Here is a 22,712-nt window from a genome sequence, read left to right on the forward strand (position 1 = left end):
ACACTGTATCCCCTTAGCCACACCACTGCTGTGCACTCAGACACACTTCCCAGATCTTAGTCGAATACAGCATTGTGTATAACACTGCATGACAGAAAAGCAATAGACTTTGGGAAAAACACAGACACTGGGTCAAAATGGGATTAAAGCTTTCATGTAACCAGTGCAGAAGGTTGCTTTGGTTAACATGGCAGTCAGTCTGGGGTATTGTATGGGGTGGTTGTAACGGCTTGTGGTCAAAAGCGTAAAAGCCTGCCATGTAATTGCAATGACTCTGATTTTATTAAGGTTTGTGCTGTGAGGTTCAAATTTTAGTTTGCTGTGTTATACCTGGGTCTGAATCTCTAAATGTTCTGAGTATTGAGTGTTCTGAGTTCTCTGTGTGGTGCATCCCAGAGGTCACAAACATGCAGGATCCACAACTCTTGTTGTTGAAATGTACATCACAGAATAGCCAAGACAAATCTTGGGAAAGGCAATTCAGAACTCCACAGACAGTGAAACTGCCTACGACTGACCGACATACCTGTAACAGACGTTGACAGGAACATATTTTTGAATAAGGGCTGCATAATGATTTGTTATTACATTTCCTAAACTGAAGATACTATTAACTGTTTCCTTAACAAGTAGTGACAAGATTTTTTACACCATGGAAACACATGCTTACAGTAAATACCTTCCAAATTACATTCTTGTGTCATTACTATTTTTACAATTGTATCATTATCATCATCAATAATAATAATAAGAATGTCTGTATATTAGCATCGCTAACACCACTATAACTGTAATTTCATTCTAATACGTCACATCACAGATCAACCTCTTCAGGTGTTTAGATATTTCTTTCATTTTTAGTCCATATATAATTGGATTGAATAGAGGATGATACAGAACTGCCTGTAAAGTCATTATGAAACGTGCAGTTTTTGGAAAATCAGACCCCAGTCGAACTATAATTATGTCATATGCACACAAACAGGAGAAGCTGATTAAAACCAACAGGTGAGGTAAACAGGTCTGTGCAGCTTTTTTCCTGACATTTAATCTTCGATAGGATATTATAAGTATCCTAGTATATGTGAAAAGTATGAAGAGCAGAGGGAAAAGTGCAGCATTTATTACAGCAATAACACCAAATATAGATAGTGTTCTTGAACTCACACAGTGGAGATTGTAAATTGAATTGTTACAAAAAATTCCCTTTAAGGTTAAAATACAAAGTTTCATGTCTGCACTCAGTATTACTGCAACTGCAGTCTGACAAGCAGGCAGAAGCCAAGCTACACCCAATAAAATACTGACAGTTGTTTTTCTCATGATAGTTGGATATTGCAGAGGTTTACAGATAGATACATACCTGTCATAGGCCATGACTGCCAGGAGTAAGAATTCTGAACCACTTAATGTATAACACAGATAAAACTGAAAGAGACAGGCTGAATATGATATGATCTGTTTTTCAGATAAAAAGTCAATTAACAACTTTGGGTGGATATTAGTACTGAAAACAACAGAGTTGATTAATAAAGCTGCAATGAAAATGTACATAGGCTCATGAAGGTTTCTGTGAATGCAGATGAGACACACAATGGTGAAATTAAAGCAGATTATTAGAATGTATACTGAAAACATGATTAAAAAATAAAGATATCTGTATTTATGCACTTCCACATGCCCAGAAAATGTTATATATGTTACATTAAAGTTATCATCCATTAATGTTGCCTAAAGTAAATGTTTAGAGTCAATTGTTCAAAAAAAAAAAAAAACAAAACAAAAAAAACTCACAAGCATGTTACTCAAGTAGAATGCACAATACGATGGTTATTATTCATTAACAGATACCTGATCTCAAACTGCTCTTGGTGTGTGGTGTGGTGTGTGCCTCCGACATCCAAGAAGTGAATTGTTATAGTCTGTTATTGTTCAGCCTCCACAGATCTCATTAAAGTCTCCACTAAAATAGTGTCTGATATGAAAAAAACATCAACAATCCTTTGATTACTGTACTCAGGAGGAGCAATGCGGATTTCATTCTGGCAGTGGAACAACAGAACAGTGCTTTACCCTTGCAGGATTACTAAGGAGGTCATAAGAGTTTGACCATCCAGTCTACCAGATGGCTTGCAGCAATGGCCTCTGTACCCCATATGCTTGTGGTATGCCCCAGGGACATGGTCATAGGCCTCATACAAGTCCAGAAAATGTAGACTGGATGGTCAAACTCCCATGACCCCCCCAGCATTCCTGCAAGGGTAAAGAGCTAGCACAGTGTTCCCTGACCTGAATGGAATGAACACAGCTCCCTCTGAAAAAAGTTCAACGAACAGTTGGAGCCTTCTTTATAGCGCTAGGGACTAGTGCTATAAAACTGCCTAACTGACTAACTGAGCAGTGTGAGTGTGAGTGTGTGTGGGTGGTGGGCACCACGGGGTGGCTCCATGTAATTTCATCAGGTTCAGCCTAACCAGGACCCATGGGTGAGAACAAGTTTTTCCAGCGTTTTACTGTTTATATTGCATATACAGTGGTGGAAAAACGTTTTCGGACACCCCATGCATTTGTGAAATATTGCATTAAGAATCACTCTTAGGTCTTCAAGTGCAGTTTATTTTAGTACAGTCACAGCCAACATACTAAACAAATCCTAAAAAAGCCATTAAACACTTAAAAATTGATTGGTTCCATAAAAATGCATAAGAAATTTTGAGTATTGGGTCATTTTGGTACCAGTGATGCACTAATAAAGGTTGTGCTTTTTATTAAAAGACACAATTTTTGTTGCCATGCTTCGTGTCTATATAAAGCCAGCACATTAGAAAGTTCTTCAGAGACAAAAATGGCTAAAACAAGGAACCTAACGCAGGAAACACGCCTGAAGATACAGATTCTCAGCCAGGAAGGATACAGCTGCTGCCAGATAGTCAGGAAGTGCAGATGCAGTCCTTCAGCAGTTGGATACACTCTGCAGAAATACAGACGAACCAACAGCTCGGAAGACAAATCAAGATCTGTGCGTCCAAGGGTTTCTTCAGCAAGAAATGACCACATCCTGATACGCATGTGCAGGGAAAACCACCAAATGACATCACAGGAGCTTCAGCAGCAGTGGTCAAACCAAACTGGTGTCCAGTGTTAAACAAGGCTGTCGAGAAGCCGCTGATCAGTGAGAGACAGAGGTTAGCCTGGTGTCGTTGGGCCCAAGCACACAAGAACTGGACAGCCAGGAATTGGAAGAGGATTCTGTGGTGATGAGTCCAGTTTCCAGCTTTATCCTCCTCCTGATAATGTGAGGGTACGCAGAAGGCCAGGCGAAGCTTTATCTCCAGCATGTACAGTACCTACTGTCAAGCATGGTGGAGGCAGTATCATGGTCTGGGGATGCATGAGTGCTGCTGGTGTTGGTCATCTCACTGTCTGTGATGGCACATTGAACTCTGCCAAGTATTGTGCCATTCTCGAAACATCCAGGGCCAGCAGAACTTGGTTTCAGGAGCACTGCATCCAGGTCTTAGAGTGGCCAGCTCAATCGTCGGACATGAGCCCCATTGAAAATCTGTGGTGGATTATCAAAAGGTCTGTTTCAAAGCATAAACCAAAGAATTTAGAAGAATTAATAGCAGCAATTCAAGAAGAATGGGACAAGGTTACCCCTCAACAGTGTGAAAGGCTCGTGGGGAACATGCCAGCCAGGATTAGAGCTCTACTGTGTGCTAATGGCAGAACTACTAAATATTAATTTGATGATGTGATGTTTATTTATTTTTTGTTCAGTTTTTTGTTCAGAGAACAGTTTTGTTCTCTGTTATTTGTTGACTTTGAGACCAACAATGTTGAGAACTGACATATTGAAACGGTCAAGAATTTAGTTTTGTTAGTTTTTCTTGTAAATAATAAACAAAAAAATATCATTTGTATTTGTTTGTGTCTGCGTCAGCCACACCTTTTGAAACACAAGAAAGATTTTTTTCCAAATATTTCATGATAATATTTGTAAAATTTTAAGGGTGTCCGAAAACTTTTTTCCACTGCTGTAATGTGGTGTGTAGTATCTACACTGGATCCCCTTAGCCACCCCACTGCTGTGCAAAGACACACTTTCCAGATCTTACAATCGAATACAGCATTGTGTAGAACACTGCATGACAGAAAAGCAGTAGATTTGGGAAAATTTTAGACACTGCATCAAAATGGGATTAAAGCTTTCATGTAGCCAGTGTAGAAGAGATACTGCAAAATGGCACCACGGATGGCTGCCTCGGTATGTTGGTGTGCGTTGTTTTGTTATTTTGTTTGTTAACTCAGTGTTATGTGGAAGTACCGGTTGCTCTTTCACTAGAGAAGAGCTCATGGACATCAGGGCCACTACCCCTGCGGATTTATTACCCACTGTCATTGCTACATCTGTGGAATTACTGGACATACTGAACCGCCGGAGGAGAGGGAAACGCTCTGGTATGCTTGTGCGTCTCCGCCAACGCGGACATCGCACACCATTACCTGGAATATTTCTCTCTAATGTGCGGTCACTCAGCAACAAAGTAGATGAACTCCAGCTGCTGGTAGGGAAAAACAGAGACTTTTCTTCATCTTCCGTTCACTGAAACTTGGCTGTGTGGAGTGATACCAAACTCTGCTCAGGTCTCTGGTCTCTCAGCTAGCAGGCCTTCAACTCTTCAGAGCAGATCGCGGCGCAGAACTTTATTCTTATTGTTTTTACACTAACAGTGGCTGTTGTACCGATGTGACAGTGATTCAACAACACTGTTCTACTGATCTGGAGTCTTTTTTCATCAACTGTAAACCCTTCTACTCCCCCCGTGATTTTGCTTCATTCATACTGATCAGTGTTTACATCCTTCTGCAGGCCAACATGCAGGAGGCGCAGAGCATGCTTGTCAACCTGATTCTGTGTGTGGACCGGACAAACCCGGACTCCTTAGTTATTGTCCTTGGTGACTTTAACAAAGGCAACCTCACCCACGAACTCCCCAAATACAGACAGTTAATTAAATGCCCGACCAGAGGGGAGAACATTCTGGATCACTGTTACACTACGGTAAACCGCTTATAACGCCATCCCTCGCGCTGCACTGGGTCACTCTGACCACATCATGGTCCACCTGATTCCTGCACACAGGCAGAAATTAAAACTCTCTAAACCTGCTGTGAGGACATCGAAGAAGTGGACCAGTGGGGCTGTGGAGGATCTCCAGGCGTGCTTGGGCTGCACAGATTGGGGTGTATTCAGGACTGCCATTAACAGTCTGGATGAGTATACAGAGGCTGTGACCTCATACATCAGCTTCTGTGAGGATTGCTGTATACCTACACGCACCAGGGTGAGTTATAACAAAGACAAACCCTGGAAGGAGAAGGAGGATGCATTCTGGAGTGGGGACAGAGACAGGTTGAGGGAATCAAAGTACAGGTTCAGCAAGGCAGTGAAAGAAGAATTCCTGTACTCTGAGAAACTACAACACCAGTTCTCAGCAGGTGACTCTGCCTCTATCACTACAACGACTCTCTCCATCCTGAAGAGAGTCCCACCTCGAATCCATCACCGACCCACTCCTGGATCCCCTGCAGTTCGCCTACAGAGCCAACAGGTCTGTAGACGATGCAGTCAACCTGAACCTCCACTTCATCCTGCAGCACCTGGACTCCCCAGGAACCTATGCCAGGATCCTGTTTGTGGACTTCAGCTCCGCCTTTAACACCATGATTCTAGCACTGGTACAGGACAAGCTCTCCCAGCTGAGTGTGCCTGACTCCATCTACAGGTGGATCACAGACACCTCTATCATTGAGTCCATCCTCAACTCCATCATCATCTGGTACACTGCTGCTACTGCCAGGGACAGAGGCAGACTGCAGCGTGTCATCCGGTCTGCTGAGAAGGTGATCGGCTGTAACTTGCCTTCTCTCCAGGACCTGTATGCCTCCAGGAGCCTGACACAGGCAGGAAAGATCATGACTGATCCCTCTCATTCTGGTCACAAACTCTTCAGGACACTCCCTTCTGGCAGGAGGTTGCAGTCCGTTGCGTAATGGCTATAATTTGGCATGTACAGGAAGTGTCAAGGACAGCAAGTCTGTACGCGAGCCGGTATCACTATCATCCAAGTTCAGTTAAAAATATGTAGTTTGTTCAGGTTTGTAGCACTGAATGATTGCAGTAAAGATTGCAAACAGCTACCAGAAGCCCTTATGGGAAAATGTTTCAGTCAGTCACTACCTGTCCTGCTTGTACTGATCTTTGTCACACAGTACTCAAGTGACTTTGTAATACTATCTGAGATTATAATTCTTTCACTGATAAAAATGTAGCCGCTTTAGTCATGTTAGACTTAAGAGTGCAAGCATATGGTCTTAACACTAGACTTGATGACTTGATGTGTATCAAAGCCAGTAAAGTACCAGAAGAAAAGATTGTTTCAGTGTTTTATGGCTGTCTGTTCCATGAAACGCCATCCAACACAGCCTCCCTCCTCCCAGTGATTTCCGTAGCTGAAATGTACAGTATAGCCCAGACAAACCTTGGAAGAGGCAATTCAGAGAAACCCTTCCTCTGCAGACAGTTAAACTGCTCAAGACTAACTGACAAAGTTGCAACAAACATCAGCAGAAACATGTTTTTGAATAAGAGCTGCATATTGATTTGTCATTACATTTCCTAAACTGAAGATACTATTAACTGTTTCCATGAGAAATAGCACAAAACATTTTTACACTACAGAAACAAATGCTTACAGTAAATGCCTTGCATATTTCATTAGATTCATGTATTATCATCATTATCATCACTGAATCATTGTTATTATTACAGAATACTGTCTGTACATTAGCATCACTAACATGGTTATAAATGTAACATCACTTTTAATAATTTACATCACTCTGGCTTGACAGAACAACCTCTTCAGGTGTTTAGATATTTCTTTCATTTTTAGTCCATATATAATTGGATTGAATAGAGGATGATACAGAACTGCCTGTAAAGTCATTATGAAACGTGCAGTTTTTGGAAAATCAGACCCCAGTCGAACTATAATTACATCATATGCACACAAACAGGAGAAGCTGATTAAAACCAGCAGGTGAGGTAAACAGGTCTGTGCAGCTTTTTTCCTGACATCTCTACAACTTCTGTAAGATATTATAAGTATCCTAGTATATGTGAAAAGTATGAAGAGCAGAGGGAGAAGTGCAGCATTTATTACAGCAATAACACCAGCTATAGATCGTGCTCTTGAACTCACACAGTGGAGATTGTAAATTGAATTGTTACAAAAAATTCCCTTTAAGGTTATATTACACAGTTTCATATCCGCACTCAGTATTATTGGGATTGTAGTCTGACAAACAGGCAGAAGCCATGCTACACCCAATAAAATACTCACAGTTGTTTTTGTCATGATAGTTGGATATTGAAGAGGTTTACAGATAGACACATACCTGTCATAGGCCATGGCTGCCAAGAGTAAGAATTCTGCACCACTTAAGGCATAACATAAAAAAAATTGAAAGAGACAGGCTGAATATGATATGATCTGTTTTTCAGATAAAAAGTCAATTAACAATTTTGGGTGGATAGCAGTGCTGAAAACAACAGAGTTGATTAATAAAGCTGCAATGAAAATGTACATAGGCTCATGGAGGTTTTTGTGAATGCAGATGAGACACACAATGGTGAAATTAAAGCAGATTATTAGAATATATGCTGTAAAAATGATCAGAAAATATAGGTATCTGTATTTATGCACTTCCACATGCCCAGCAAATGTTAGATATGTTACATTAAGTTCATCATCCATTAATGTTGCCTATCGTAAAAGTTTAGTCAAATGTTAAAAAAAACACCCTAAAAATGTGCACATTACACAACTAAAATAACAGGTCTCAATTCTTCATTACTAACATCCAACCTGTACTGGAGTGTGTTAGTCATTCACAGATACCTGATCTCAAACAGCTCTTAGTGTGCGTTTGCCTCCAACATTCAGAAAGTAAATTGTTAAAGTCTGTAGAGAGTTTTTATCAGATTACTTCAGCCTCCATGGATCTCATTAAAGTCTCTACTAAAATAGATTCTGATCTGAAAACAAAACATTCATCAGATCCTCAGATTATCAAACATCTGATTCAGGAGGAACAAGGCAGATTTCATCCAGCTTGTCACCCTTGCAGGAGTGCTGTGTGGGTCATGGGACCATCCAGTCTACATGTGTTTTGTAGATTTGTCTACGACTGTGTCCACTGGATGACCCTGTGGGGGGCAGTGTGGGAATATGGAGTACCTAGGCTGCTGCTGAGCCATGTGGTCCTTTTGCAGGCTTGTAAAGTCTGGACTGAAATATATCCTCATACGTACAAAACATTCATCAAACCCTGGAGGACTTCAAAGCATTGTTTGATCTCTTTTATTTATGCAGTATTATATAACACTATACTCTTCTTAGATGAAATTCTGTGTTGTGGTCCAACTCAGTGTTTCCATTCTAATCAGGGATAAGGTGTTATATTTTGCAGAAGTCTGCTATGTGTCCCACTGCCAAAGTCCTCAATCAAAGAAAAGCTAGAGGAAGGATATCAGTAACAAAAATAAATACATTTTCTTCAGCCAGCTAAGATGGTGGACTGCACATGCTCTATGGGTATGTCTGCACTGATAAGCTTGACAGTCAGTGCTAATAGTACAGAGCCAAGTGCCAAACGCCTTGAATACTCTCATATGCGGGAATCCTCGAGACAACTTGATCAGATGTTTTTTCCTCGGGCTGACTCTTAAAAAGCCACAGACATTGAGGGAATGGTCTAGTTCCAATCCTGAGGTTTTCACAAACATGGTAATGTGTAATGTTCATATTAGTGAAGGACACAGATAATTAATTTCTAGCACACTGCAATAGCTTGACCTCGCAGCAGGCTAAAACAGGGTACTCTAGTCATCCCTCTCCCCAGCAATGTTTTCTATTTCCTCCTGGAGGATCCAAAGAACTTCCCAGGCCAGATGGGATATATAATCCCTCCCATGAATTCTGGGTCTACCCGTGGGTGTTCTACGAGTAGGATCTGCTCGGAAAACCTCCAAAGTAAGGAGAACAGGAGGATTCTAATCAGATACTTGAACCATCTCCACTGGCTCGATGCAAAGGAGCAGCTGCTTTATTCTGAGATCCTTCTGGCTATCCAAGCTCCTCACCATATCTCCAAAGCTGAGCCCAGACACCCTACAGAGGAAACTCATTTAGTCACTTGTATCTGTGATCTCATTCTTTTAGTCACAACTCAAAGCTCATGACCATAGGTGGGCTGGAATGTAGATCAAAGGGCAAATCACAAGCTTTGTCTTCTGGCTCAGCTGCCTCTTCACCACAATGGTTCAGTGCAATATCTGCATCACTTCAGTCCATCAAGGACTGTTGTAATGCAAATATTGTACCATGGTTCTCTGCCAGATATTTTATGGCCAGACTTTTTCTGGCAGGGAACCATGACCTCAGACTTGGAGGTAAGGACTCTCATCCCAACTGCTTCACAATCAACTGCAAACCACCCCTGGCTTCATCTTGCATTGATGAAGCCAATAGAACCACATCATCTGCAATGAGCTGTATCGTAATTCTGAGCTTCCTGAAACAGACAATCTCCTCATCAAAGCTCCACCTTGAAATCCTGACCATGAATAACACAAACAGGTTTTGAGATAAGGGACAATCTCCACAGACAACATGTCTGAATTTGCGTCAAGAACGCGGACACAGTCTCAGTTTGGTTGTACAAGGACCAGATGGCGCACAGCAGCAGCTTCAGTACTCCACATTCTCACAGTACCACCTACGGGGTCCCCCGATGACACGGCCATAGGCCTTCCCTAAGTCCACAAATCACATGAAGACTGGATGCTAAAACTCCCATGACCCCCCTCAGCACTCCTGCAAGGTAAAGACTGTTCCACCGCCAGGATGGAATCTGTATTGCTCCTTCTGAATCCAAGATTTGACAGCTGGAGACTCCAGCACTCTGGAGTAAACTTTCCCAGGGAGGCTGAGCAGCATGATGCTCCAATTATGTGAGCACATCCTGTTGTACCCCATTTTGAAACACCACCATGGCCTACCACTCCACAAGTACTGTCCCCATCCACTAGGGAACACTGAAAAGGCATGTGTGCTAAGACAGCCGAACAATATCCAGAGCCCTTAGCTTCTCAGAGCAAATCCTATCCCCACCTGGCACCTTTTCAATGAGGAGCTTCATGGCTATCCCAAGGGACTTCCGCCAGGGATATCAGTGAGGCTTCCCCTTAGTCTTCAGGCTCTTCCTTCTCTTTAGAGGACATGATGTTTGTGTTCAGGAGCTCTTCAAAGTGCGTTCTACTGCTCAACAATCATCAATCATCATATCACTGCTGATGTCCAGCCTAAGGTGTTCTGTTACCAGGTATACGTACAACCTACCTACCTACCTTATGCTCGAACATTGTGTTTGTTATGGCCAATCCATCACTCGCACAGAGCCATTATAGCAGGTAGACTATACAAGCAGTGAGCCCAATGTCAGAATATGTTTTTCCGATATATACTGTTTGTTATATTCATTGCATACTGTCTGCACTGGATCCCTTTGGCCACATTACTGCTGTGCACTCAGGTGCACTTGACTTGTCTTACCATTGAATACACAATTGTGTGCAACACTGCATGACAGAAAAAATACAATTAGGTGTTTATTTTACTGTAGTTTGTCTTTTGCGTCTATAGAGTTTTCCTAAAATCCTCAAAAGTTTGCAATCCACTGTCTCCACCATGTCATGGTATCGTTGGGAAGCTCTCTCTCGCCTGGATAATATTGTGGAATTTAAACACGGTAATTTCCTTTGTGTCAGCAACCTATCATGAAAATACAGAGGTGGGTTTAACACAAAATCCCATCAGCTGCTGTTGATTTCTGACAACGTGATTCATGATGCATCACATGACGTGCTCTGACACTTCCTGGGCTAGCTTTCAGTGTGACTTTTATAATCTGAAAATGCAGAAGTGCACTTAAAACCTTTCCAGAACAGATGATAACAATTGTCACTTTAAATTTTTTTTTTTTTTTAAATTTAAAGTGACTTTTAATTTAAAGTAATTTTTTTAATATTAAAAAACATATATATGGAATTTTATGATTTTATGAAATCTTCAAAGGCCATTTTCTTAAAATGAGTTTTTCCTCACACTCTGAGCCACTAGCATGTACATTCACCAAAGTCTCCAGTTTTATTCCTGTCTACATTATGAAAAATTCCTAAAACATATTTTTTCATGGCTGATGACAGTATTTTCTGGTTTATGGAGTGATGCAAAGAGATGATCCAAAATCCCCTGTGTAAAAACCTTTGAGTGTAGTTTGTTGACAAAATAAAACAAGAATTTTGAACCTGGCTTTATGCAATATTAAGATTTCTGCTCTGGAGGTTAATGCAAGTTAGCGCATATTTAATTAGATAATACCTAATTTGCATATTTGAATATAACATTTCAGCAAACTTGTTATACAAAAAACAGTTGTCTTTATGTAAGTAATCAGCTGGGGCCGTTTCATGGTGATATCTAATGTGTGTGTGTGTGTGTGTGTGTGTGTGTGTGTGTGTGTGTTTTGTTTTGTTTTTTTACCCTATTCACCTGTAGTGTCTTGCCTTAAAGCAGATATTATGTCAGCTAGAAAGGAGGTGATGTTCCACCAATCTAGGAGAGTTTCATCCAGCTTGGAAAGAAAGCTTTTCATCTCCACTATTAGTGTGCAAGCTGTTGGGTCTCTCTCAATAATACTGTAAGACCTTACTCTGGAAAGTGCTTTAAGATAATGTTATGTATATTGTGATTTGGCACTACACAATTAAAACTGAATTGAACTGTTTTCATCAAGAATAATAAAGAGTATCTTTAAAGTTTAGACGCAAATCTTTGCACAAGACACCTTTCAAATTTCAGAATATTCATATCTCTGCATTATTACAGAAGAAATGTACATTAGCATCATAAACACAACTGTTAGTGTAACATCACGTTTAATACATCACATCACTCTGGCTTGACAGATCAACCTCTTCAGGTGTTTAGATATTTCTTTCATTTTTAGTCCATATATAATTGGATTGAATAGAGGATGATACAGAATCACTTGTAAAGTCATTATTAAACGTGCAGTTTTTGGAAAATCAGACCCTAGTCGAACTATAATGATATCATATGTGCACAAACCAGAGAAGCTGATTAAAACTAAGAGGTGAGGCAAACAGGTCTGTGCAGCTTTTTTCCTGACATCTCTACAACTTCTGTAAGATATTATAAGTATCCTAGTATATGTGAAAAGTATGAAGAGCAGAGGGAGAAGTGCAGCATTTATAACAGCAATAACACCAAATATAGATAGTGTTCTTGAACTCACACAGTGGAGATTGTAAATTGAATTGTTGCACAAAATTCCCTTTAAGGTTAAATTACAGACTTTCATATCTGCACTCAGTATTACTGCAACTGCAGTCTGACAAGCAGATACAAGCCATGCCAAAACCAGAAAAATACTCACAGTTGTTTTTGTCATGATAGTTGGATATTGCAGAGGTTTACAGATAGACACATACCTGTCATAGGCCATGGCTGCCAAGAGTAAGAATTCTGAACCACTTAAACCATAAAATAGAAAAAACTGAAAGAGACAGGCTGAATATGATATGATCTGTTTTTCAGATAAAAAGTCAATTAACAATTTTGGGTGGATAGCAGTGCTGAAAAGAACAGAGTTGATTAATAAAGCTGCAATGAAAATGTACATAGGCTCATGGAGGTTTTTGTGAAAACAGATGAGACACACAATGGTGAAATTAAAGCAGATTATTAGAATATATGCTGTAAAAATGATCAGAAAATATAGGTATCTGTATTTATGCACTTCCACATGCCCACCAAGAGTTACATATGTTACATTAAGTTCATTATCCATTAATGTGTTTAATAAATGTTTAATGTCAAATGTTCAAAAAAAAAAAAGAATAACATACCAGAATACCAGAGTACACAAATATAAATTTTACTAACTACTAAAATTACTAACATCCAACCTGAGTGTGTGAATCCACAAATACCTTACCTTAAAATACACTTTGTGCATGTTTCTCTCCAACATTCAAAAAGTGATCTGTTAAAGTCTGTAGAGTTTTTTTTATAATTATCAGATTGCTTCAGCCTCCATGGATCTCATTAAAGTCTCCACTAAAATAGATTCAGGTATGTAAAAAGCATTCATCAAATCCTGGAGGCCTGAAGTCACAGCACTGTTTGACCTCTTTTACTTGGGATTACGTACACTATACTCTTGAATGAATTTCACTGTTGTGGTGTTTTATTTAAGGCATCAATCAAAGAAAAGCTAGAGAAAAGATAGCAGTGACAAAAAAGTGAGCTGAGATGGTAGACTAGGAAAATGCTCCATTGGTATGTCTGCACTTCAGAGTTTGACTGTCAGTGCTATCGAGGTACACCTCGAACACCTGGAAAACCTTCATATGCAGGTATCCATGAGGCAGCCTGATTGGGTGCCCTTACCTAAGCCTGACCCTGAAAGCTGTAGACAGGGAAGGTATCATCTGGCTCAGATCCAGCAGTTTTCAGGAACAGCCTAATATGTAATGCTAATATTATTAAAAGACACACATCGTTCATTTCCAGCAGACTGCAATATCTGGACTTTTCGAACTCTAGCTGTCATCAAATCACATCAGGGATGCATCCATCCATCCATCCATCCAGTTTCTTCCACTCATCCAGGGTATTCCAGATGTCCCTCTCCCGAGCAAAGACAAAATTTGCTAAAGAAACCAACCCTGGACAAACAACCATTAGATCTCTTTAGGTAGTTCTGATGCTCCCCACAGTGATATTACATTAATCCATCTTAGGTGGTTCCCAAAATGGCTTGGGTGCTACAACTAAAGCTTATAAATCCTGGAAGTGCATGCATGAAAACCATCAAAGGAGAGAGGCTCCCCAAGCAGAGAATACAATGTCACATCAAGGGTTTTTACAGTGTATTGGCTTGTGGCTGACGAACAGTTTCACAGGTCAAGAATGTATTTGGGTTTGTGTGTCTGTCCATATTTAAACTGTCAGGAAAGCAAGGATGTTTCAAGAACTTAAATTAGCTTTAGAGTGTGACAAATTTAAAATAGGCTGAGACAAAACTTCATACAAGTTCAGTTAAGTAGAGGAGAATCTTTCAGGACAAAGATGGATACTCTACATAGTTTTTTTTCTGGAAAATATCCAAAGTTTATTCTGGCGATTAAAATCTTTAATCCGTAAACCCTGTATCTTGGGCCTCCTCCATTTTACCACCATTAGCAAGGATGTTTTGTCAATCTTGAATGTTAACTGTATTCAAAAGTAGATTTGTTAGGAAATAACCCTTTTCTGCTTACCATTACATTTCCCAACTAGCAAAGGGTAAACTGTGCCAACAACCCTAAGTACAGAACAAACTCCATCACTAATAATGATGTTACTAAAACATTTATTATTTTGAACAACATGTAATGACAAATGGATATGCTCCTCTATACAAACATTAACAACCACCATAAAAACAGTTTATATCATTTAAAAATGTAATCATCATCTTACTGTGTTGAAGCTAATCATTTTCCCTACAGTGTGTTAATCATAGTAACACATTGCTACATTCAATGCCAAATCATATCTCAGTCTAATTGTAGAAGAGCCCGTATTGGTGCATTAATTCATTTTTACTGGACAGAATTTTCACTCAAACTATAACAATATCAAAATAATAAAACATGGAAAGCTGATTAAAACCAACAGGTGAGGTAAACTTCTCCACTGCTTCTATAGGATATTATAAAGTTTCAAAGCTCAAAGCTCAAAGGCAGGAAAAAGCCAAGAAAAAAATCACCAAGACTTTGACAGTGGTTTTTCTCATGACAGTTGGATATTGCAGAGGTTTACATATAGACACATACCTGTCATAGGCCATGGCTGCCAACAGTAAAAACTCTGAATAGGCCAGAGTGTAATATATAAAAGCCTAAAAAAGACAAAGCGAGTAAGCTATGACCGGTTTTTCACATACATACCCACCAAGGGTTATATATGTTAGCTTTACTTTAGGATCCATCAAGATTCTCCAAACCAAAATGTTAATTATTAACACAGGCATACATACAATAGGTACTGAGAAATAATAACTGATAAAATACGTCTCACTTTGAGGACTGCTGCAACAGATGACCTGTATTACAGTGTCATTCACAGATACCAAAGTTACAAAGAGTGAGTCAGCAAACTCAGGAGTCCTGGTCAAAAAAAGGTTTTGTTACTCTGATACCCTTGATTCCCACCTCAAATGAAAATAAATAATAATGAATACAACTAACCAGTCTGGTCTACCTCAACCCAGCTACCTCTTGACTCATACTCATTTGTGACTACTTAAACTTAAGGCGAGGCAACCAAGCTTCCCCCTACAACTCATAGTTCATCTCAGTGACAGGAAAAGTGGCCACAGACTTTTGGTCTCACCCCTCCACCTTTGCTAAAGCTTATCCAAGCTATACTCCAGGCATTTCTTCTGTATCGGGGTCACCTCCACCGCTCCCAGGTGTGGAAAGTCTGACCACAAATTAAAAAATGACCATCTTCTCTAGCACACCATATCTACATTTGCAACAATCTACAACAACATCAAAAATACTCATGGTCAACTTACATCTTGGAGTTTCTTTTCAAGGCCCAAATTTAGAAATGTCCTTGCTGTCCTTTGGGGGATGGCAAGATCTTCCTGACCTTCAGACATCTTGCAAGCAGCAAGAAGACAGAAAAAACTAGTAGGCTAATAGATCCCCAGTTTCTAATTTACCAGAACTATCAAAGCCTGGACATAATGGCAGAGTCTTTACAGCAAGATTCTGGTTGTAAACAAAACTTTTGCAAGGCCTATATTTTGTCACATAGGACCTGCCCTCCCCCAAGATGAGAAAGACTTTGATATGAACTAAACTGAGACAGATTTGTCTAAAAATATTTGGGAGCTACTGTTCCAGTGGACTCACTTCAGTTCAGTGTGTACTGCAGTGTTCTTGCCTGTTCTTCTCTTCTTTGTCACTCAAAGAGATTGGACACAAATCAAACAGTGCTAAGTGACACAGTATGAGGAAGAAAAAATGTGTTGCAGGAAATATAGTCAATTTCCATAGCTGTAAACACTGATTATCTTTATAGCGTGGCACAGACAACATTAGAGGGATGCATACCCCAGTAAAGCAGGTGAAAAATGCTTTTGGTTTCAGGCCTCCAGTCTGACAAAACTGATGACGTTGTTCTCTCATGAGGTGAAGACTTTAATGAGATTCATGGAGGGTGAAGCTATCTGATAAAAACATTTCACAAACTCCAACTGTTCACTTTCTGAACCACAGAGACTAACACATAGTGTATTTCAAAGTCAGGTAACTGTAAATGCCTGACATGCAAATACACATTATATGGTAAATACTGATTATATGGTAAATTTAACTTTTAACTTTCTAACTTTTAACTTTTTTTTACACATTTGTAATTTAGATATGTTTGTTATATTATCTGCATGTTTAAAACGTGGTTAATGTTAGACAATCTCAATGGATGAAGACATAAATGCAACATATATTACTCTAAGTGGGTATGTAGAAGTTGAAAAATACAGATATGTTTATTGTGTAATTATGTTTACAGTATATATTCTGATAATTTGCTGTAATTCCACTATTGTGTGTCTTATTGTGATTCACAAAAACCTCCATGAGCCTATGTACATTTTCATTGCAGCTTTGTTAATCAACTCTGTTCTTTACAGCACTGCCATTTACCCAAAGCTTTTGGTGGACTTTCTATCTGAAAAACAGATCATATCACATCTACTGTGTCACTTTCAGTATTTTATATTTTACACTTTAGGGGGTTCAGAGTTTTTACTGTTGGCAGCCATGGCCTATGACAGGTATGTGTCTATATGTAAACCTCTGCAATATCCAACTATCATGACAAAAACTACTATCAGTATTGTGTTAGTTTTGGCTTGGCTTGTACCTGCCTCTCAGGTTGTGGGATCAGCTATATTGAGCGCTAAGACAAAACTATGTAGCTTTACTTTGAAAGGAATTTTTTGTAACAATTCAATTCACAAACTTCACTGTGTGAGCTCAAGAGGGCTATCAGTGTATGGTGTGATCATTTTGCTCAATATTGTATTTTTGCCTTTGCTGTACATAGTTTTTACGTACATAAAGATTCTCATAATATCTTATAGAAGATGTAGAGAAGTCAGGACAAAAGCTGCACAGACCTGTTTACCTCACCTGTTGGTTTTAATCAATTTTTCATTGTTGTGTACATATGATATTATTATACTTAGACTGGAATCTGATTTTCCAAAAACTGCACGTTTAATTATGACTTTACAAGTAATAATGTATCATCCTCTCTTTAATCCAATCATATATGGACTAAAAATGAAAAAAATCTCTGAACACCTGAAGAGGTTGTTCTGTCAATAAAATATGTTGTAATAGTGCTGATAGTCATTTCTTGAAAAAAAGCATGTGATTTGATGAGCCCTGAAAAGTATTTTTAATGATTTGAGGTCCCTTGAAGTCTTATGTTGCACACCACTGGCAATGTCAGTGCATTCAATATTACATTTGCACAGTACTCAGTACTTGCACAGTAGAGCGCTAAAGTAAACTCTTGTGCCAGAATGCTTCAGCATGAGTCATTGAGAGTCACAGTGAATACTGGACTGTGGTAAATGGACCGGACGTACAACAAGGATCCAAAAAATGTTTTAAAGAGAATACAAGAGAATACAAATCTTTATGACATTGAAGGTTTAAATAAATGATCAAACTTCATTTAATATTAGAGAGCATGAAGCGTCCCATCGTTAAATGAATGAGTGAATGATGTTCAAATATTGTAAATACCAAGCAGTGCAAATGTATTTTGGTTCTAATGCAATCAGGTACAAATTTTAACACTGGCCTTTTGTAACCACCGCCACTTGAACCTTAGCAGTGGATGTTTAATTTCTCACAGCTGTTTCAGTTTAAACAAAAAGCTTACCCTGTACAGCAAGTTTAGTTTCTTGTTGACAGCTATTTGCTGACATTTATTTGTCCTATTTAAAAGTCCCACAGTAAACATTCTGCCTTAAAATTCCCACACACATATGAGCTATGGGTGTTTTCGTGTATTTTGCCACATTAGACCTCTCAAGACTGTATGGGCAAACATCTAGTGGCTGTTTCTTATATTGCATGTAGTTTAATAATTGTACTTCCTGTGTAGCATAGAAGAAGAGTGTCACACAGGAAGTTCCTACTTATCAAAAGAACACAAGCAGAGAGGATGATCATTTTGTTGGCAGAACTTTGAGTGGCATTATCATTAAGTTTATTGTGAATCACAACCATCTTAATGTTTTCGATCAATCATTTTCAGTAATTTGTTTCAGTTAGCTTGTGTGTGACTACACATTCTGATGGCTTGATTTGACCATAGCATATTTACCTTACCCATCTACCTGTGTATTTGTTTGATCATATCTGCTTCTTACCCTTAAATCTGCCTAAAACAACTAGCGCTTGTTAATGGGAGAGATAATATGAGGAAACATTTTGCTGGTTGTGAAAACTTTGTATAGATTCACTAAGAGGACACTACGGGACAGCAAACCGCAATCTGTCAAATATCTCCTCTGTGTTATATCTACTCCTGTATCCCAACATGCTAGCAAACTGTCGTGTATATTTTTATTTTCTTTGGTTTTAAAAGCAATAAGTGACAAGCTCAGACCTTGTCCAGAATTTCTAGCTTTTTGGCTTAAAACTTTGCAGATCAATATCTCTGATTCTAAATCAATAGTAAACAAATGTCCGATGTCACTTTTGCAGTCAAATACATCTGTAAATATAAATATAAATAAATGTTTGTGTTCAATCTAGTATATTAGCTCTTTTTTCCAAATCAAATGAAGCACCTCAGGCAGTCTTTATTACGTTGGTCAGATAATTAAAGAAAAGAGGCAAAGTGGCTTTGGGGTTAGGGGTGTAGACCATGGACTGCTACATAACCATTTATCAATAAAGTAATATAATAATAATTCCCCCAAAAATGCTTCAAAAAAGAAAGAGAACAATTATGTGCTTTTTTAAATAACATTGGTAGCAGGTCATCAATTTGCAGTGCCCAAAGCACTGCCGTGCCAGGACAGCATCACAGAGGTGCTACCATGGCTGATTTTCCAGACAAACCGTCTCTCTCCTTCATATTTTAAACTTTCATCTATACTTTATTTCCACTCTGCTGTAAGTGACTTCTTCGGGCCACAGCAAGCTCTGCAAACACAAGTTCATAATCATGGTCAAGATGATGCGTGTGTTGTACGGTGATGATGTACAATCACTGTAAAGATTTTCAGTAACATTCAGATTCAACTTTTCCTGCTTCTCCTGTGACTTTAATCCACAGCACCCAACTTAGTATCAGAGAACAACAGCAACTCCCACATGGACTGGAGAGTAGCTTGCACAAGTATGTACACATTAATTGTTGCAGGGTCGTGTGTGAGTTGCCACATGGAGCATGTTGAGAGCCTGTCCTTCTCCATGCATCCTCCAGTGCACTGGTGCCCTAGGTACCAATGTTGCCTACACAACAGATTTGGTTCAGGCCTCTATAGAGTTTGATGTTGTTCACATGATGAATGAAAAGTTTAAGGAGAACCATGGGAGTGATTAAAACCAAGCAACTGAGCCAAACACTTCAGTTCGGATTGAGATAATATTTCAACAAACACAGTGCACACTGAGGACAGGTAACTGTGAATGTAATCTTCAAAGTGAAACTTCAAGAAGCTTTTGTTTGGACAACCTTAATGGAAAATAAATTAAATGTAACATACATAACTCTTGATGGGTATGTGGAAGTGACTAAATACAGATACCTATATTTTCTAATTATGTTTACAGCTTATATTCTAATAATCTGCTTTAATTCCACCACTTGTGTGTCTTATCGTGATTCACCAAAACCTCCATGAGCCTATGTACATTTTCATTGCAGCTTTGTTAATCAACTCTGTTCTTTACAGCACTGCAATTTATCCAAAGCTTCTTATTGACTTTCTATCTGAAATTCAGATCATATCTTACTCAGCCTGTCTCTTTCAGTGGTTTATATATTACACTTTAGGTGGTGCAGAATTCTTACTCCTGGCAGTCATGGCCTATGACAGGTATGTGTCCATATGTAAACCTCTGCAATATCCAACTATCATGACAAAAACAACCATCAATATTTTCCTGCTTTTAGCTTGGCTCCTGCCTGTTGTTCAAAGTGCAGTACCAGCTGTACTAAATGCAAATAAAAAACTCTGCAACTTCTCTTTGAAAGGAATAATTTGTAACAGTGCAGTTTATAAACTTCACTGTGTGAGTTTAAGTGCACTAAATATATATGGTTTTGTTATTTTTGTTAATGCTGCAATTCTTCCCGTGCTCTTCACACTTTTTACATACACCAGGATATTTGTAATATCTTATCAGAGTTGTAGAGAAGTCAGGAGAAAAGCCACACAGACCTGTTTACCTCACCTGTTGGTTTTATTAAACTTCACCTGTCTGAGTGCATATGATGTACTTCTGCTGAGAGTGGAAACTGACTTTCCAAAAACACTATCTTTGATAATGACTTTACAAGTGGTTTTGTATCATCCTCTATTTAATCCAATCATATATGGACTGAAAATGAAAGAAATATCTAAACACCTCAAGAGGTTGTTCTGTCCAGGAAAAATAGTTAAAACTGTTAACAGTTTATAAAGTGAACAACAGCTCTGAATGCAAGAACATGTCCATGTTTTTCATTTTATTGTAAAATAATAATAATAAACAAAATATGCTATCAAAAAGTTATTTAATCACTATTACACGTGTCACCACAAGTCCAGCAGCCTCATTCTGTTGTCAGCCAAGATCAGAGAATCAGTAGCCCGTGTTATTGTCATTTCAATGTAGTTGATTGGAATTTACACATGAAACAGTTGAAGTAGATATATAAAAGATAGAGATACTGTCAGCACCATATTTAACTATGATGTATCCTATACTGAATGAGTTAAGGACACAAACTCTCTGGATACTTGCTGTTAAAAACATGTGCAAGCTCTAATATTTAAATGCATGAAATAAATGTCTTGTGAAGAACATACAGCGGTTTCTTGTGCTGACAGCAGTATAGTGACTGTCAGGATAAATTCCAAAAAAACTCTGAAGAACAGGTGTTGGGTTTCTCCTGGACTATAACTTTTAATCTAGTTCTCACTTTTTCCCCATTTTGTCAGGACATTTCCTGTTCACGAACAAGAAGTCATCCATTCATTTCAGGCTTGTTGCTCAATTTCTTGTGTCTAAGGAGGAACTGGGGATTGAACCAACAAGCTACTAAACCCCAAGCTGCTCCTGATTGTCAGGCCAGCACCTTGCATGTCAGCATTTACCATAGATACAATGTGCCTAGAGATAATAATGCAGATATAAAACTATTTTACCTGTTTTACCATAGTTCATCAAGACTGGAAAATCGAGAAATGAACTGTCAGAATGAAAAAGTTCCTTTGTGCAAACCCAACCCTCAAGTTTTTTTCAACAGCAAACATACAAGGGGCAAGTTGCCATTGTGTGTGTTCATTAAGAGACAACAACAATTTAAGGGTTGTATGATCAGTGCAAATGATAAGCACATTACAGGAAGTTTGTTGCTGGATTTGCAGATGTGACAGCCCTCCTGAACTCCCTCCTGCTGTTGGCTGTAATTCCATGGTTTCTGGCATTTGTATCAATTATGAACTGTGGCAGAGGGTATTCAGTCTGTTGTTATGGCCCAACTGGACAGCATTGCATGTCTGTGACTCTTTAATGGGGAAAAAATGGAAGAAAAGTGGAGGAGCAGGATGGACAAATATGCAGTAGATGTGTACTGAATATAACACAGTAGATTTACAGTAAGGACACTCAAGATGACGTGTTTAAAATCTGTCACTTCCATTTAGCACCATCATCTGGGAATATTAAGATAAGATAGACTTTATTTTACATGTTACAGCAGCAAGAAACAAGAGTGACAAAAATAGAAAAATAAAAAATAAAAATATAAGAAATACAGAAGAAAAAAAGGGGTAAAAAGGGTAAAAAAGTTAAAGTGCAGCAATCAGCATTAAAAAAGTCTCTGTAATAAACAGAAAATGTGCAGTTGTGAAATATGCAGTTGTAATACAGAAAAAAGGGTGATAATCATTGAGGTAGATGAAATTATGGAGTCCAGAGTTTCAGGTTTTATTGGGTCAGTCTGGTGTTGTACAGCCTGATGGCTGTTGGAATGAATGACTTGCGGTAGCGCTCCTTCTTGCACCGCAGATGCAGCAGTCTGTTACTGAACAAGCTACTCAGGTCTCCCATTAACATGCACTTACAAGTTTCTAGTGGAAATAGTAAGGGGAATGAAGAGACCAGCACAAAGAAGCTCACCTACAAAATTCAACCCTTAAACCCTCCAAGCACTTAAATGTTTATTGTTCTTCATCATGACCCCTGGTGGTATGTCTTA

At 38.9% G+C, this 22,712-nt stretch overlaps 4 protein-coding genes and 1 pseudogene across 4 annotated transcripts; 2 read left to right on the forward strand and 3 right to left on the reverse strand.

Moving 5' to 3' along the window:
* Positions 1-801: 801 nt before the first annotated feature.
* LOC108881952 (olfactory receptor 6N2-like) lies at positions 802-1,722 on the reverse strand. The gene has a single exon (XM_018674161.1). The coding sequence runs from the start codon at positions 1,720-1,722 to the stop codon at positions 802-804; it is 921 nt and encodes a 306-aa protein (XP_018529677.1).
* A 5,174-nt stretch (positions 1,723-6,896) lies between these two features.
* LOC108881951 (olfactory receptor 11A1-like) lies at positions 6,897-7,823 on the reverse strand. The gene has a single exon (XM_018674160.1). The coding sequence runs from the start codon at positions 7,821-7,823 to the stop codon at positions 6,897-6,899; it is 927 nt and encodes a 308-aa protein (XP_018529676.1).
* A 4,252-nt stretch (positions 7,824-12,075) lies between these two features.
* Positions 12,076-13,002, reverse strand: LOC108881949 (olfactory receptor 11A1-like). Its single transcript, XM_018674159.1, has one exon. It carries the CDS (start codon positions 13,000-13,002, stop codon positions 12,076-12,078), a length of 927 nt encoding a protein of 308 aa, XP_018529675.1.
* Positions 13,003-16,690: 3,688 nt separating this feature from the next.
* On the forward strand, positions 16,691-17,605 carry LOC108881948 (olfactory receptor 10AG1-like). Its single transcript, XM_018674158.1, has one exon. The coding sequence runs from the start codon at positions 16,691-16,693 to the stop codon at positions 17,603-17,605; it is 915 nt and encodes a 304-aa protein (XP_018529674.1).
* A 2,378-nt stretch (positions 17,606-19,983) lies between these two features.
* LOC108881947 (olfactory receptor 11A1-like) lies at positions 19,984-20,929 on the forward strand (annotated as a pseudogene).
* Positions 20,930-22,712: the final 1,783 nt, after the last annotated feature.

The sequence above is a fragment of the Lates calcarifer genome, linkage group LG1, assembly GCF_001640805.2.
Source record: "Lates calcarifer isolate ASB-BC8 linkage group LG1, TLL_Latcal_v3, whole genome shotgun sequence".
In the NCBI taxonomy this organism is placed as follows: Eukaryota; Metazoa; Chordata; class Actinopteri; family Centropomidae; genus Lates; species Lates calcarifer.

Bases quoted from the DNA above. Each gene is read 5' to 3' on its own strand.
- LOC108881948 (XM_018674158.1), top strand. From the start codon at position 16,691: ATGGATGAAGACATAAATGCAACATATATTACTCTAAGTGGGTATGTA.
- LOC108881951 (XM_018674160.1), bottom strand. From the start codon at position 7,823: ATGGATGATGAACTTAATGTAACATATCTAACATTTGCTGGGCATGTG.
- LOC108881952 (XM_018674161.1), bottom strand. From the start codon at position 1,722: ATGGATGATAACTTTAATGTAACATATATAACATTTTCTGGGCATGTG.
- LOC108881949 (XM_018674159.1), bottom strand. From the start codon at position 13,002: ATGGATAATGAACTTAATGTAACATATGTAACTCTTGGTGGGCATGTG.